At 41.4% G+C, this 13,633-nt stretch overlaps 1 protein-coding gene across 1 annotated transcript in view; it reads right to left on the minus strand.

Annotated features, from left to right (window-relative positions):
• Positions 1–8,590: 8,590 nt before the first annotated feature.
• LOC117743817 (serine/threonine-protein kinase 32C-like) overlaps positions 8,591–13,633 on the minus strand; it is a 64,571-nt gene continuing 59,528 nt past the window's right edge. The window contains exons 9-12 of the mRNA XM_034551691.1: positions 13,492–13,617; positions 13,028–13,156; positions 10,685–10,752; positions 8,591–9,549 (exon numbers count right to left, since the gene is read on the minus strand). Coding sequence (XP_034407582.1) covers positions 9,360–9,549; positions 10,685–10,752; positions 13,028–13,156; positions 13,492–13,617 — 513 coding nt within the window. The 3' untranslated portion in view covers positions 8,591–9,359. The remainder of the gene's footprint in view (positions 9,550–10,684; positions 10,753–13,027; positions 13,157–13,491; positions 13,618–13,633) is intronic.

Here is a 13,633-nt window from a genome sequence, read left to right on the forward strand (position 1 = left end):
TGCTCTGAAAGCAGTTGAAATGTCCCTTGAAGTGTATGCATTAAACAGTCACTTAAAGGAGTACAAGGTGAAGGCAGTTTAAATGGTTGAAATATGCATTTATTTGTATTTTTTTCTCCGTTGCTCTGAGGATTACCCAGAGTCCTTTGCGTCTACTATTCAGCGCAGGTACACATTTACAACAGCAGGTAGCGTAGTTTTCCCATTTAGCTGGATTTAACCTGAACCTTTTCAACTATGTTACACACGCACAGGCCTCTGCCTGCGCATACGGATACGCATATGCATACACACGAACACACACACACGGTCATTCAGCATGTTAGATCATTATATATGTTTGCTTTTCTTGTTTCTTGTGGTGTGTTTCTTTGGAATGTGGGGGGACACTCTCTTGTGATTGCTCAACCTCCTGGTGTCACAGGAGAACTGCCGTGTGCTGCCGTGTACACACGGATCACACAAACACCCCAATGGAGGCGCGTACGGCTGTGGTTTGAAGGGGATTTTTGTGTGTTTGTTTGTGCTGATCGTTAAACTAGCAGCACATTCTGCTACAGCAGAAGCTTGTGGTGGTTTTGAAATGCAATAATAGAAAAAGGATGTTACGTGAGCGATCTTCATGACTTAAACAAACTGCTGATAACTCATGTGTCAGTCAAACCAAAGCAGGTGTGGTCGTGTTTTCTACAAAACTTCTGTCATGGAGCACACAGCCAGTACTTACTGTAACTTCCATCCATCCATCCCTGTCTCTCGCTTTCTTGGCCTGCTTCCTGCATGTACTGAACTTGGCACCCCTTCATCGGTGTAATGGAGCTTGTAAAATGTTTCCATGGGATATCTCTGAATATCAACGATGAAGGCATGTCGTACATGGGAGCACACTGCAAAATAAGACGTAGAAAGCATTTCTGGCCGACAGCTTTTATTGCTTAGAAACGATGTTCAGACTCGGTGGTGGATTAAAGGACTCATTAAGATGGATACTATTTGTGCGCGAGTGATCAGCAAAATATACAATTCCTATCTGTCATAAAAAGATTCTTCATCTTCTTTTGTCCATGCAAGATATGAATTTAGTGAAACTAACTGCTGTAGCTGCTGCTGAAGAGCTACGTAGAGGAAAACCTGAACAATGCCGCCATGTTTATTTGACAGCAGAATTTGTGTTTTAAATTTTGTTATGTTTTTATTGTGGTCTTGTAATAGTGTGCCACATGCTAGGCTTGTTTTCCAATGAGGACAGTGAAGCAGGCCAAAATGAATTATGTTAAAGTATGAAATGGAGAGGAAAAGGTAGTGTTGTGAATTGGATTAAACTAGAAAGCTTACAAATTTAACAATCTTTCTCTTGGTGCTCAAAAAAGTGTCCATTGAAGCTGTGAAAACCAAAGAAACATAGTTTGTGGGTTTTTACAGTTGGAAAGAGCTCAAGGTATTTTGGCTCATTGGAAGTCACTAGCTCAGTGTTGGTTATAAGAGACATTTCCAAGTGTTTTTATATTGAATGAGCTCTTATCCTTATTTTACTTCCCTGTTTGAGCATTGGCAAGCAGCCACGCTCTGAGAGGAGCGATATTGACAAAACTCGCTCCACAGAGGCAACCTATACCACCGACTTAGTGGTATTAATTTCCGATAACGCCACACACTCTCTGGCATTAGCCGCCCATGTACGCTCCAAATCTTTCATTTAAATAATGGCGACGGTACCGGTGCCAGTGTTCAGACATGAGTGAACCTCTCAACCGTTTGCTGAAGTATAAATGCTATCAATGGGAGCTTGGCCTGCAGCCACTAAGAAAGTGTTAAAAAAATTGAAGCAGAGTCCTGCCAGAGAATGCAGGCTTCCACCTCAAAAGATTGTGGGCTTCAAACAGAAAATTGGAAACATAACTGTGACCGGAAAGCAGCAGGAACAATGCGTGGGCCCCCCCATATCTTGTTGAAATGAATTCACACCAAGAGCATTATGGTGGTCCTCCGTGTCGGGACTGTTGCACAGATTTATACAAATTTTTGACTCTTCTGCAGAGTCTTAGTGATCTCTTGCCACAATTCTATTACTTTTAAACTAGATTAAATAAAACGCAACACATAATATGAACATGTGAGTTGCAAACAAGCCAGGGAGAAAAAGTGTTCTCATGTTAGATTTGAAGACTTTTAACTTCTGTTACTTTTACATCATTGAAATAGATGTTTACAGTTGTTTATTCTTCACATTTGCCTTGGCACAAGCCTTACAGCACCAACGACTCCAGAAATAGTGGGGCATTTTGAGGGGGAAAGAGATCTTGTTTGGATGCTACATATGAAGCCACAGCCGGCAACAGGTTAGCTTAGCATAAAGACAGAAAACTGGTAACAGCTTGCCTTTGTCTCCAGTTATTTCACCCACCAGAACAGTAGCCTACCCGTACTAGCATTAGCTATAAGCTAGCTAGCTTTAGTTGGCAACCAGGTTTGGAATATCTGTGTTTTTGGTTTAATAGTCTGCTGTGTTAAAGAATAGGTTGGACTCCAATAGTTGTTGTTTCTAATACCTGTTCAAATGTGGGGGTAAAGTGAATTGCTCATTTTTAAATCATTGCTAAATCATATGATCAATAGCTTTTATTCTTGTTGGTGATTTAAAGAGTAAATCACTCTGACGTGCATCTTTTCTGTTCGCAGGACCTGAGACTGCCATGCAGCCTCAAGCGGTGCGTTCGAGTACCTGTCAAGAGCACACGAACCTTCACAACCGTCTGGATGTGGTGGAAGAGGTGCCGTTTCCCCAAATAATTAAATAATAATTAAATAATTTAGCACTCAGCGGTTTGAAACCATCAGGACTCGGGATGTTTTTACTTCTAATGTTGTCAGCTTCATTATTAAATATCAACTTTCTCTCTGTCTTCCTCTGCCAAAAAAGTCTTTCAAGGAACAAGTCGACCAGGACTACCAAAACCATAGCCACTTACTTAAACATGATTTCTTAACTTATCCCAAAACGCCAATGAGTTAGTCCATATTCATCTGACAAAAACCCACACTTACTTTGACCTTACTTGCTGTTTTTGGCATATTCATATAAATATGTGATTGTATTATTCGTGGGTGATCACTTTATTATTCATACCACAACTTATTAATGCATTATTTATTTATCAACCACAACTTCTGTCTGCTGTAGAAAGTGGAGGACACGGTTGAGAAGTTGGAGGTTGAGATGGCTGCTCTTCTGGACGCCATCGACGGCCCAAAGTGGCACCCCCTATTGGACAATGCAGAAAATACGGTGGTGGATATCTTGGAAGACCCAGGGCAAAGGTCTTAGAGGGACTCAAGGGGCCTCTTAAACTTGGAAGGATTCAATCTGTTCCCATAACCTAAATGCAAATGCTAAATGTGTTTATGCATTTTCTGTATCTGTTTCAAAATGAAGTTGTTTGTAATCTTTTAACAGACACAAGATCGAGCTTGTCTTCTTACTCTTCCTAATCCTGTAACAGACTCTTCTTTTTTTCCCAGCCTTAGATTCAGTTCCTCCTGCTAATAGTGGCACTGCTCATGTTTACAATGCTATTCAAAGAGATTAATTAACTTTCAATGTACACCCCTGCTCTCTATCTCTCCCTGTTGTCTGAAGACAAACAGTGCCTTTGATGCTATATTTGAGTGGGAATGACAAAGACACAGCGACACCAAATTAGTGGAAGGAGACTTATTTCTTTATCAAAGCAGTTAAAGCAGCACTTCTTCTTTTAAACACAGAGCAGTTTCGGTTGGTACACTAACAAGGCTTCTCATTGATTTCCCCTTTACAAATCCTGCCGTACAAGAACATTATGCAAAGCGGGTCTAAGACAAAGAAAACAGTGGCACAAATCACATCTTCTTATCGATCTGCTTTCTCAACAGGGCACTGAGCTTCAAACTGCAGCCACGGAGTTAAGACAATCACAGTATGGTACAACTCGAGAGCATCCATTGGGAAACGGAGAAATTGGAGACATGCTGTTGCTGGCGAAACACAATTTCTAACAGCATCCAGAACATTATAACACATAAAGAAACAGGTTGGGAGGGTTTGCAAGCATCTGCGAAATGGCCACTGATATCAAGGAACAAATGTTCAAACTGAAAAAGAAAAAAGCTGCGCTTAGATGAACAAAACCTGTTGTTATCCACTTGGAGATGATTAACATAATTACACATCCACTTCAGGCCTATGTTGACGGCGTGTAGACTGATTTAACGAGTCTTACAAACAACTGAGCCTTTTTCTTTTTTCCCCCACGAATGGAGACATTCAGTGTTTTTAATAATGCAGCAGTCTGTGTTGGGGTGAAGTGAAAACCTGCCCCAGTTCCAAATCTTCTTCTTTTGCTGCAGTCAGTAACGCAATACTTAACGCACAATGGAGCATCACACACAACCGCTGACCTCATTCCACTCATCCAGCAAAGGTACGAGCCTGTGTACTTGAACAAAGCATTAAGACAACCTACAGGATGCCAAAAGGTTACTGCATATCATCTAAAAATATCATGCCGTCCATATAACACTGGGATTATACAATTTTGTACAGTTTAAGGTTCAGAAAACTCAATGTCTAGAAACAGTTAAGCAGGCCAAGTTATACTCTAATTTGGACTGCGTCTATTATCAGGTGCTTTATTACCAAAAGCGTGTGCATGCACAAATCAGCCAGTAAGGCTCAAGCTCAAGGCTTATACTGTAAAGGTACATGCAACAAAAACAACAACTAAAAAAGGACCTTGAGTCTATTCAATTCATCATATATTCTGGCAAACTTTGAAAATGCCACTTTAAAGAAGCTTGTAATCTAATTGTAGTGTATAGTGTTTTAAAGAAATACCTAGACATTTTGGGAAATGCGCTTTCTAAAAGACTGAGATGAGAAGATGGAGGCTACCATTGTGTCTGTGCTTTACGTTTGAAGCTGTGGCTCGGGCACAAAGACTGGAAGATGTGGGTCACATGGCCGACGGGAGAAGCCAAGCTAGCACTGATGCTAGCAAGCAAATCTGCTGCTACATTGGTGGTAGGAACTATTATTATTATGAGGTGTTGAGGGGAGGTGAGCGGAGGGGGCGGTGAGGTGAGGGGAGGTGAGGGGGAGGTGAGGTGAGTGGAGGAGAGTTGAGGGGAGGTGAGGTGGAGGGGAGGGGAGGAGAGTTGAGGGGAGGTGAGGTGACGGGAGGAGAGTTGAGGGGAGGGGAGGTGACGGGAGGAGAGTTGAGGGGAGGTTTCTTCCTTGCCTCCTTGACTGGCTTCCTTCCTGTGTGTGGATTAGTGGACACAGAGACACACCCACATTACCATATCTCTCCTCCGCAGCGATGACCCCACTACGTATTATAAATGAGAATCTGTGTATGTGTATCTGTCAAACTGCACTAATAAGAACACCTGTTTGCTGCCAACATCAAAGGTTGCCATAGTGATAACTTCAAAGGGTTGTCAGGCTTAACATGAGGGATTACCTATCAAACTATCTCAAAAAGTCAGTTAACCGTAGCTCTATTTTTTTCGCCAAAATATTTTTTTGAGAGGAAGGACGACTTGATGAACAGATACTGTGAACGGTGGGACTGTAGTGTAAGAAATGTGTCTCTAGCGGCGATTTAGAAATCAGGTCCGACTGTCTGTGAGAAGACGTTTTGGAGGGAAAGATATAATGGAGGCGGATGAGGCAGAGGTGGACTTGCTACCTCGTTAAGGTTTCTCCTGACAGATGTGGGAAACAATGTGGATTCCATCGACACATGTGAGGACCAGCACAAAATACGTTTTGATCCATAAATAGTGTAAAAAGAGTGAAAATTGTGAGACTTGTGGCAAAATACGTTTTATTTTTTTAGGACTTTCGGTTCCTCCCTCACACTCAGTTGGCTCTGTCACTCTAGATCTGAACATTTCGTCTCATCCACTCCCATTATAAACTCTAAAACAGCCCGGAAATCTTCTGAAACCCGAACAAAGATTCCGTCTAAACTGTGCTAGCTATGAAAAAATGTCCAATTGGGCAAATAAGCTCCATCCGTTTGTTAACGTTTTAAACTTCAAATTATTTCTCTACCTTAATGTATGGAGACACAGTGTGGGCACAAAGATTAGCGTTGATTAGCGTTTTCTTTTCCGAAACCCCATTCAAGTGAATGGGACAATTTCTCGCAGTTTTTGGGCGTTTTGGGGGCTAAGCGCAGGTCCAATCTCATAGCACAAGTCATAGCACACGATTCACGATCAGGCCCCATGTTTTGAAGTATTTTGACACATCTGCGAGCTACGCTTTGGGATCCTTAGTGGTCCAAAGTATTTGTTCCCATAGGCTTTGCGATTTTTACGCAGTTTTTCGCGTTTTTCCGAGAAATGGCCGGGTGGATTTTTTTGCCACTTACATGCACACAATTCCCGATCGTTTTGATGTATTTTTTACGCATATGCGTTCAACGCTGCGAGCTGTACGCTTGACCAACGTTCTGGCAGAAGAGGTAGGAATGGAAGATTAATATGAAGAAGAAGCCCGCAGGAGTACATGCAGTGTGGCTTGCTGCAGCAAGGCTCTATGAGCCTGCTACTTCGCAAAGCCACACCAAATTAGCTACAATACTTGTTACTTATTCAACTGTGCTCCATTAAAGGTGCCTTCCAACAACTCCATGTAACAGCTAGCTTAATGTTAGCCCTGCTGACTGCCCGCAAGACTGGCTTTTCCCGATTGTGGATTTACCAGTGGCTCACATTAGCTAGCCAGCTGAGAACACACAACATAATAATACAACATAGAGATCTGCTCCTTCTGTAGAGGCTATCCAACTTAGCATACTGGTGTGTCAACTGAATAGAGAGAATAAACTGATATGAAACCTCCATTGAACTGCCATTAAGTCAGCAAACAAGATTACTCCTATATTGCTATTATTACAATGCTACATACAATGTACAATTAGATCAATGTAGATCACAATGTGCTGCGTATTATTTCAGTGGTTTTCATTAAAAAAATTAAAACAATATGCTGTGAAATGATTAATAAAATGGAACTGTCATCTCAATGAAATAAGATGTATTTGGCTAGTATTTTACTAGGCACCCCTCATATATAAGAAACTAGAACAGAAATATAACAATCAGAAAGTAACTTGTAGGCTACTGAAGGCAATCGTAACTGTGGTTTTGAAAACAGTATGTTTGTGTATGGACACAAGAGAAATTTAGCTGCTTCCAGTCTTTATGTAAAGCTACGCCAATCACCTCTCTGTCTGACTCTTCACGCATAGACAGAAAAGTGGTATTCTCAAATAAGTCTGGTCAAAACAACTAATAGGCATATTCAGCATTGCCAGATGGGAAATGTTAAGCTATTGTAGAAGTGGCTTAAAATCATTGTATTTAGAGGTATATTATCATAACCATGAGTATAAAGTATAATTTTACAAAACACAAATTAAAACGACTTTTTAAGACACCCATTTTGCTTAAAATATATATACTTTCAAGCAACCTGATGTAGTTATCATGCGTATAAGGGGGTATGTCCATGTGTCCGACAATTTTTGTAATAGCCACTGTTACAAAATGAAAGGGAGAATATAACAAAGAATATGCTAATGTAAGATTCATCTGCATCTGAATTTAAATGAGACAGCACAGACTAAAACAAACTGCATCACAATATGGACAAATGATACATTATAGCACTATGGGTATTATTAATCGTACAGTGGGCAAAATGATTGTACAAATGTAATGATTATCGTACATCTGATGATTATCATTGGCAACGTCGAGTGTATTTCCCAAAATGTTGAACTATTATGTTAAGGCCCCTCCCCCCCTTACCTGAAATAGATACATTATACATAATCACAATATGACTGTATAAATGATAGCATTTTCACTTGCAGAAGGAACATTGACTTTATGTTATACTGGGGAATAAGAGACACACTCACACATTCAAAGTTCCTTAGAAATGGTTATGCAAATGGTATAAAAGCTTTGGCATATTTCGCCTACAAGTTGTGCCTGCACACTTGGAAAGAAGAACAAAATGAAGCACTGTGAAGCTGGCACTTCCTTTAGTTTGTATGTCTAGTTCGCAGTCCCACATAAAACTGTGGTAAATTTAAGTTACCTACACTGTATTCTATTTACATGGTTTTCATTGTATTAGGCCTTAGGGTTTTAAGGTGAACCTTTGCTACAAGTTCCCAGGCGTTCAGACTAAGATCTAACGGTTCCACCTTAAATGTACCACTATAACTGTGGCAGCAATAGACTAACTCATCTTGACTAATTTGAAGTACCGACAGGGCACAGCTACACATTTAAAGTACTGCTCCGGAACAAGCTCTACAGGGAGATGATCTTCGCGCCAACCCAAAGCACTTAAAGAGATGATGACGTCTAGAGAAGTAAACAGAGCTTTCTAATAGATTCTTAAAAGATGCAACTGTTGGTGATTGGCATTTACAGTACTCCCCAGAGTTTCAGAATGCTCTATGAGTACACACAGAGCACGGGACGGGGCTCAAACACTACATCTTGTAAATTAAGTGACATGCAAAACTTTTCAATCTGATTGCTTTACTGACTTCCCATGAACAGTACCTTATCATACTAAAACATATAGTTTGGAAAAATAGTAGCTGACTAACAATTGGAAAATCAAACAAACATTGTGGTTACAATGTGATTAAAGAATTCAGATTATAGTCAGCAGGCACCACTTTGAACAAATTGACAATATGAGCACTTACTGTAAATGTGTCTGCAACGAGAGGAAGGTGCTCCAGGAGAAACAATTGTTCTGAATTAGGGCACACATTACATGAAAGATACCGGGAGGGTTGACCAGGCTGAAGACACAGTCGACAACATAAAGTGAGTGCCTGCTGCGTGTGCTGACTGTGTCCCCGTCAGTTTTTGAATGGGGAAGGCCGAGAGGGGAAGTGTCTCTACCAAAACCACCAACCTAATGGACCCCTGTTGCTCGGGATGTGCCCGCTCATGAACAAAACCTCCTAGTAAGTGATACCTTATTCGTCATGCTATATCGTAACATTGCATAGAAGTTAGAGCTTACTCTAGGGTGCAAAAATGTCTGGAAATCTGCTTCATTCACGCCCTGGCGGAAGGATGCTACAGAAAAAAAGGAAAGAAACGGTGCTAGCCATTTTGGGTCCTGCTGTGCGTCAGTCGCCTGTACTGTGCGTTCCCTCGGCTCCAGGCTACAACAGAGGGGAGAGGTGAGTATGTATCTATTGGCGTGGCACAAACACTGCAAACCGGCCAGAGAGATCCGCCGCATCCATAGTCAGCAGCGAGGTGGTACGGTGCTAGCAGCTGCCAGGGGATGAGCAGACCGAGTTGCACATGCTCAGTTTGGAGGAGGACTCGGGCTCCGGCTCGGGTTCAGGATCGGGTTTTGGCGCGTCCTCGTTGGTGGCCCCGGCCTCCACGTCGCCATCCCCACTGGCATCATCGCCCCCAGCTTCTGACTGACCCTCCTCCCGATGCCTTTTGAACCTGAGGCAGATGAAGCAGACACAGAAACACATATTTAAATCACACAACCTGCATGAATATGTATATGCATACATATGCCATATGGACCCCTCTTAAACAAATTAGAATCTGGAAGGGCAGAAACAGCAGCCTCTAATTCTACACATTATTCCCACCATTATAAATAGAAGTTGATTGCCATTAATTCGGGCAAAAGGATATGATAAGACTTTTGCCAAACTTAAGGATTTCAGTAACACTGCAGTGGCAGGACCCGGTCAATAATAAATGAGGCAATCAATTAGAGCAGCACGAGCCAATATGCCTCCATTTATATTGCAGAGAGGACACATATTCAGTGATATACGAGATGATAGGCTGTATTTCTGATGTACTGTGTAGATTTTCCTATAAAAGAATAGATGCGCGGCATTGAGCCACAGCAGGGTGGGCTCTTAAAAACCTTCTGTCTTTGATTTACATATCAAAGTCATTTCATACAGGTTGGGAATGATATGCAATTCTCTCCTGTAAGAATATAGCAGTAACTTTATCTCGACACACTGCATGCTCTATGGTTTTGTTTTCATATTAGACATAATTTATAAATTGCTGTCACATTCCTCTTCGCATACATCATTAGCTCATTGCTCAGCTGCGCTTTAGTTGCCAGCTGCGGTTTAAATGGAGGCAGCAGTGAGGTAGACGCTTGCTTCAAACTCTCCAACAATAAAAACATAATTTGTCGACATGCTGAAAGTTTTCTTTTCATAGATCTGACCATACTTTCAACAGTAATGCTGATGTTTGGGAACACAACAACCAAATCGGATGAGACACGAAGCAAACTCCCAGGTTTGCCAAATCTATTTGGAAGAGAAAACGATGCGAATGGGAGATATATTATTACCTGCTCGATGTCAACATCCACTTTCTTACCATCTTTAATCTGAGCCAAGTTTTGAGTTTGACATTTTTTTTTAACAAAACTAACAAAATAACGCAAATAAGTTAGTGTACAGAGGTGCCACTAAATCCAAGCTGCTGCTACTTCAATGTGAAAACATAAATGACCCAATCTAGAGCCAGTATTTGGTTCATCACGGTGGATGAACCAAACAAAAAACTTGTGTATTAGATGGTCGGCTGCTCTTACTTCTCCCGGTTGAAGATCATAAACTCTTGCTGCACCACTTCAAGGCACTCCTGTAGGTAGTCATTTTCCTGCAGGCAGTCAACAAAAAATCATCTTCATCATCATTTTCATCATCATCAACCTTGTTATCATTAAGAGCAGTGGATGAAACTTCACGTCACCTCTGAGGTGAAAACCCCTTTTTAGTCATGAATTCTTTGTGAGACCCTCGCAATCTTGGTCATAATGGAGTAAGGGAACACTCTGATAAACAATGATACAACACGACACAACACACACACACACACACACACACAATAAGTCTCATAACCCTGCTATTGTTAGAGGTACACACTCCTTGCACACGCAGATAAGCAATGATAACATGTGATGTGACACGACAGACACACACACACACACACACTGCACACAGTCATTCTTGATTATTTTGTTTACAGAACATTTACACTTGTGCATCCTACTGTAAGACTTTAATAAACAGAGTAATCCCTGTTAGGCCCAAAGCTAAACGTTATTTTTATCAGTGACTAATCCTTTAGGCTATAAAATGTCAGAAGCCAAAAGCAGCAAACAGTTGCTTCCTCGTTGAGTCAAATGAGACGAGCGACGCAACTTTGACGTCTTTACGGTAAATATTTAGTTGGAACCAGTGGCCAGCTGGTTACTGCTAACTATCTTAGCTTAGCATGAAGACTGAAAACTGTGGAAAACAGTTAGCCTGGCTCCATCCAAAGGTAACAGCACTCCACCCACCAGCACCTCTGAACCTCACAAATTCCTACAGGGTATCTTGCCATCACTTTACTCGAAGTGTAAAAATGACAATATACCATTTATTCAGTTCACGGAGCCGTTGCCAGGCAACCAGCCTGATTCCAGGAACTTATTGCTCTGAGTTGAGAAATAGTCTGGCACATCACCCCGTGTAAAAGTGTGATTGTCGTTTTCTAAATAGCTTGAAAGAAAAGTATCGAAAAGACAGACATGAGAGTGGTGTTGAACTTCTCATCCGACTCTTGCTGATAAAGCCTATCTCTCAAAATGTCTAACTATGTATTACATCCAAAATTCAGGGCAATAACATAAACATTAATAATGCCAATATCATACCCAAATAGGTGAGAATCAGAGAAACAGTCAGAACAGTATTTTTACTCTCCTCTTAACTGCAGCCTTTCAAGGTGCTACATTGAAAAATGAGCAGTAAACAACTATTAGCTATGTAACAATATAGTGGTGGTGTAACGTCATTTTGAGCGGAGCGTGGCGCCGCCCTCTGGTTCCCCCTCAGGTAAAGTCTGATACAGCTCTGTCAGCACTGCTGCTGCCGTTGATTGCACTGTTCGTGCTGCTGGCTCAGCCGTCAATGATTGCCTCAAAATCATAGATTGAGACAATCCCTCAATCATAGATGTGCTTTGGATGTTTTCAAATACAGCAGTTTTAAATTTCAAAATCTTTTTTGGTATAATAATTTTGACTTGTATAATGATCTACTTTAATAATCTTATTTTCCCCGAAAGCAAAATATATAGTATGACAGTGAAAGAGAATGTTGTATCCCTGTTTGGGAGTATGTATGATCTTAAAAGACTAATCAGCGTACTTACGGGATGCCAGCATGCTTGCACATTAAGTCTCTCTTTATATTCAGTGGCACAATTAGCTATTGATTTTGTCTGCTGAGCTCAGGGAATGCACAGCAGCCGAGGAAAGAAAAGATGCTGGGCTTTGTCTAGCCTCCAATCTAAAAATATACAGTTTTTACGGGAACTGCCAGACCGGAGACCAAGGTAAACCTGAGCTGCATTGTTATCTGTAAGACTGCCTCTGCTGTATCTACCCCTCCTATGCGGCAGGTTATAATTTACTCAGACCAGCGTAAGCTGGTGTCCTCTTCATATAATAATTTGCTTTTAGCAACTGTGTACTGAAAATCACACAAACCTGACGTGCACAAGCCTACAAAGATCAAATTAACTTGGAAACAGCAGAATGGGAACCATTTAAAAATGTGACCAAAGCCATAAATAGCACGTTCGATCATGAAGGGAATAAAGGAATTTTATCAGATGCAGTGACATATTTCATTACACCTTCATCCTCACAGCTCCGAAATCATCCCCCTCATCGGAGCATAATGCCTTTAATGTTGCAGCATTTCACCATTGTATCTCTTGTATCTAAAGCTAGAATATAAAGATGGTGCAGATTATAAACTAATCGAACAAATGTGACCTAAAATATACATTTTAGAGACACATGCATGTACACAGAGTGCTCCTTTAGTCCAGGACAAATGATTTTGGACTCTTAAATCTCTGTGCAGAGGATGTCACTTACAGACTGAGAATCCTTGCTGTTGTCACGAGACCGGTTCTTGGCCAGCCTCTTCTTCTTCTTGTGCAGGGGACGCGACTCCAGGATCATCTCCTCCAGCTCAAAGGTGGGGTCACAGTGGAGGCGGCCTTTCTGTTGGGAGGGAAGTGGGCACAGGAGATAATTACAAAACGCAAAGACTCACACATAAATCCGCTGCGGTGTACAGGGAGGAACTGAATGCACAAATGCATATGTGCACACTGAGCTGAATAGTGCCCGGGAACGCACTCCCATGCAGACGGAAATGTACTTTAAGCCTGTGTGTTCATACATTATAGTGGAATACAATGAAGTAGATCATTTCCTTTGTAATATTTAGTTGCGACACATGGATGAGTGCCAGTGTCTGCTTCTAAGTGTTGCATGTATCTTATGCATGTATCTATGTATTTGTGTGTGTTGATATCTGATCGCCTCACACTAACATTAGGAACAAATCCGGCCACCATCTTCTTCTCGCACACAACGTCCCAGTTGATGTCAGCGAGGTAGGGAGATGTCTGCATGTCAGACAGGCTGGAAAAACGATGTTCTGGGTTTACTGTCAGAAGCTGGAAGGAACACACA

This window comes from Cyclopterus lumpus, chromosome 15 (assembly GCF_009769545.1).
Source record: "Cyclopterus lumpus isolate fCycLum1 chromosome 15, fCycLum1.pri, whole genome shotgun sequence".
NCBI classification, from domain to species: domain Eukaryota; kingdom Metazoa; phylum Chordata; class Actinopteri; order Perciformes; family Cyclopteridae; genus Cyclopterus; species Cyclopterus lumpus.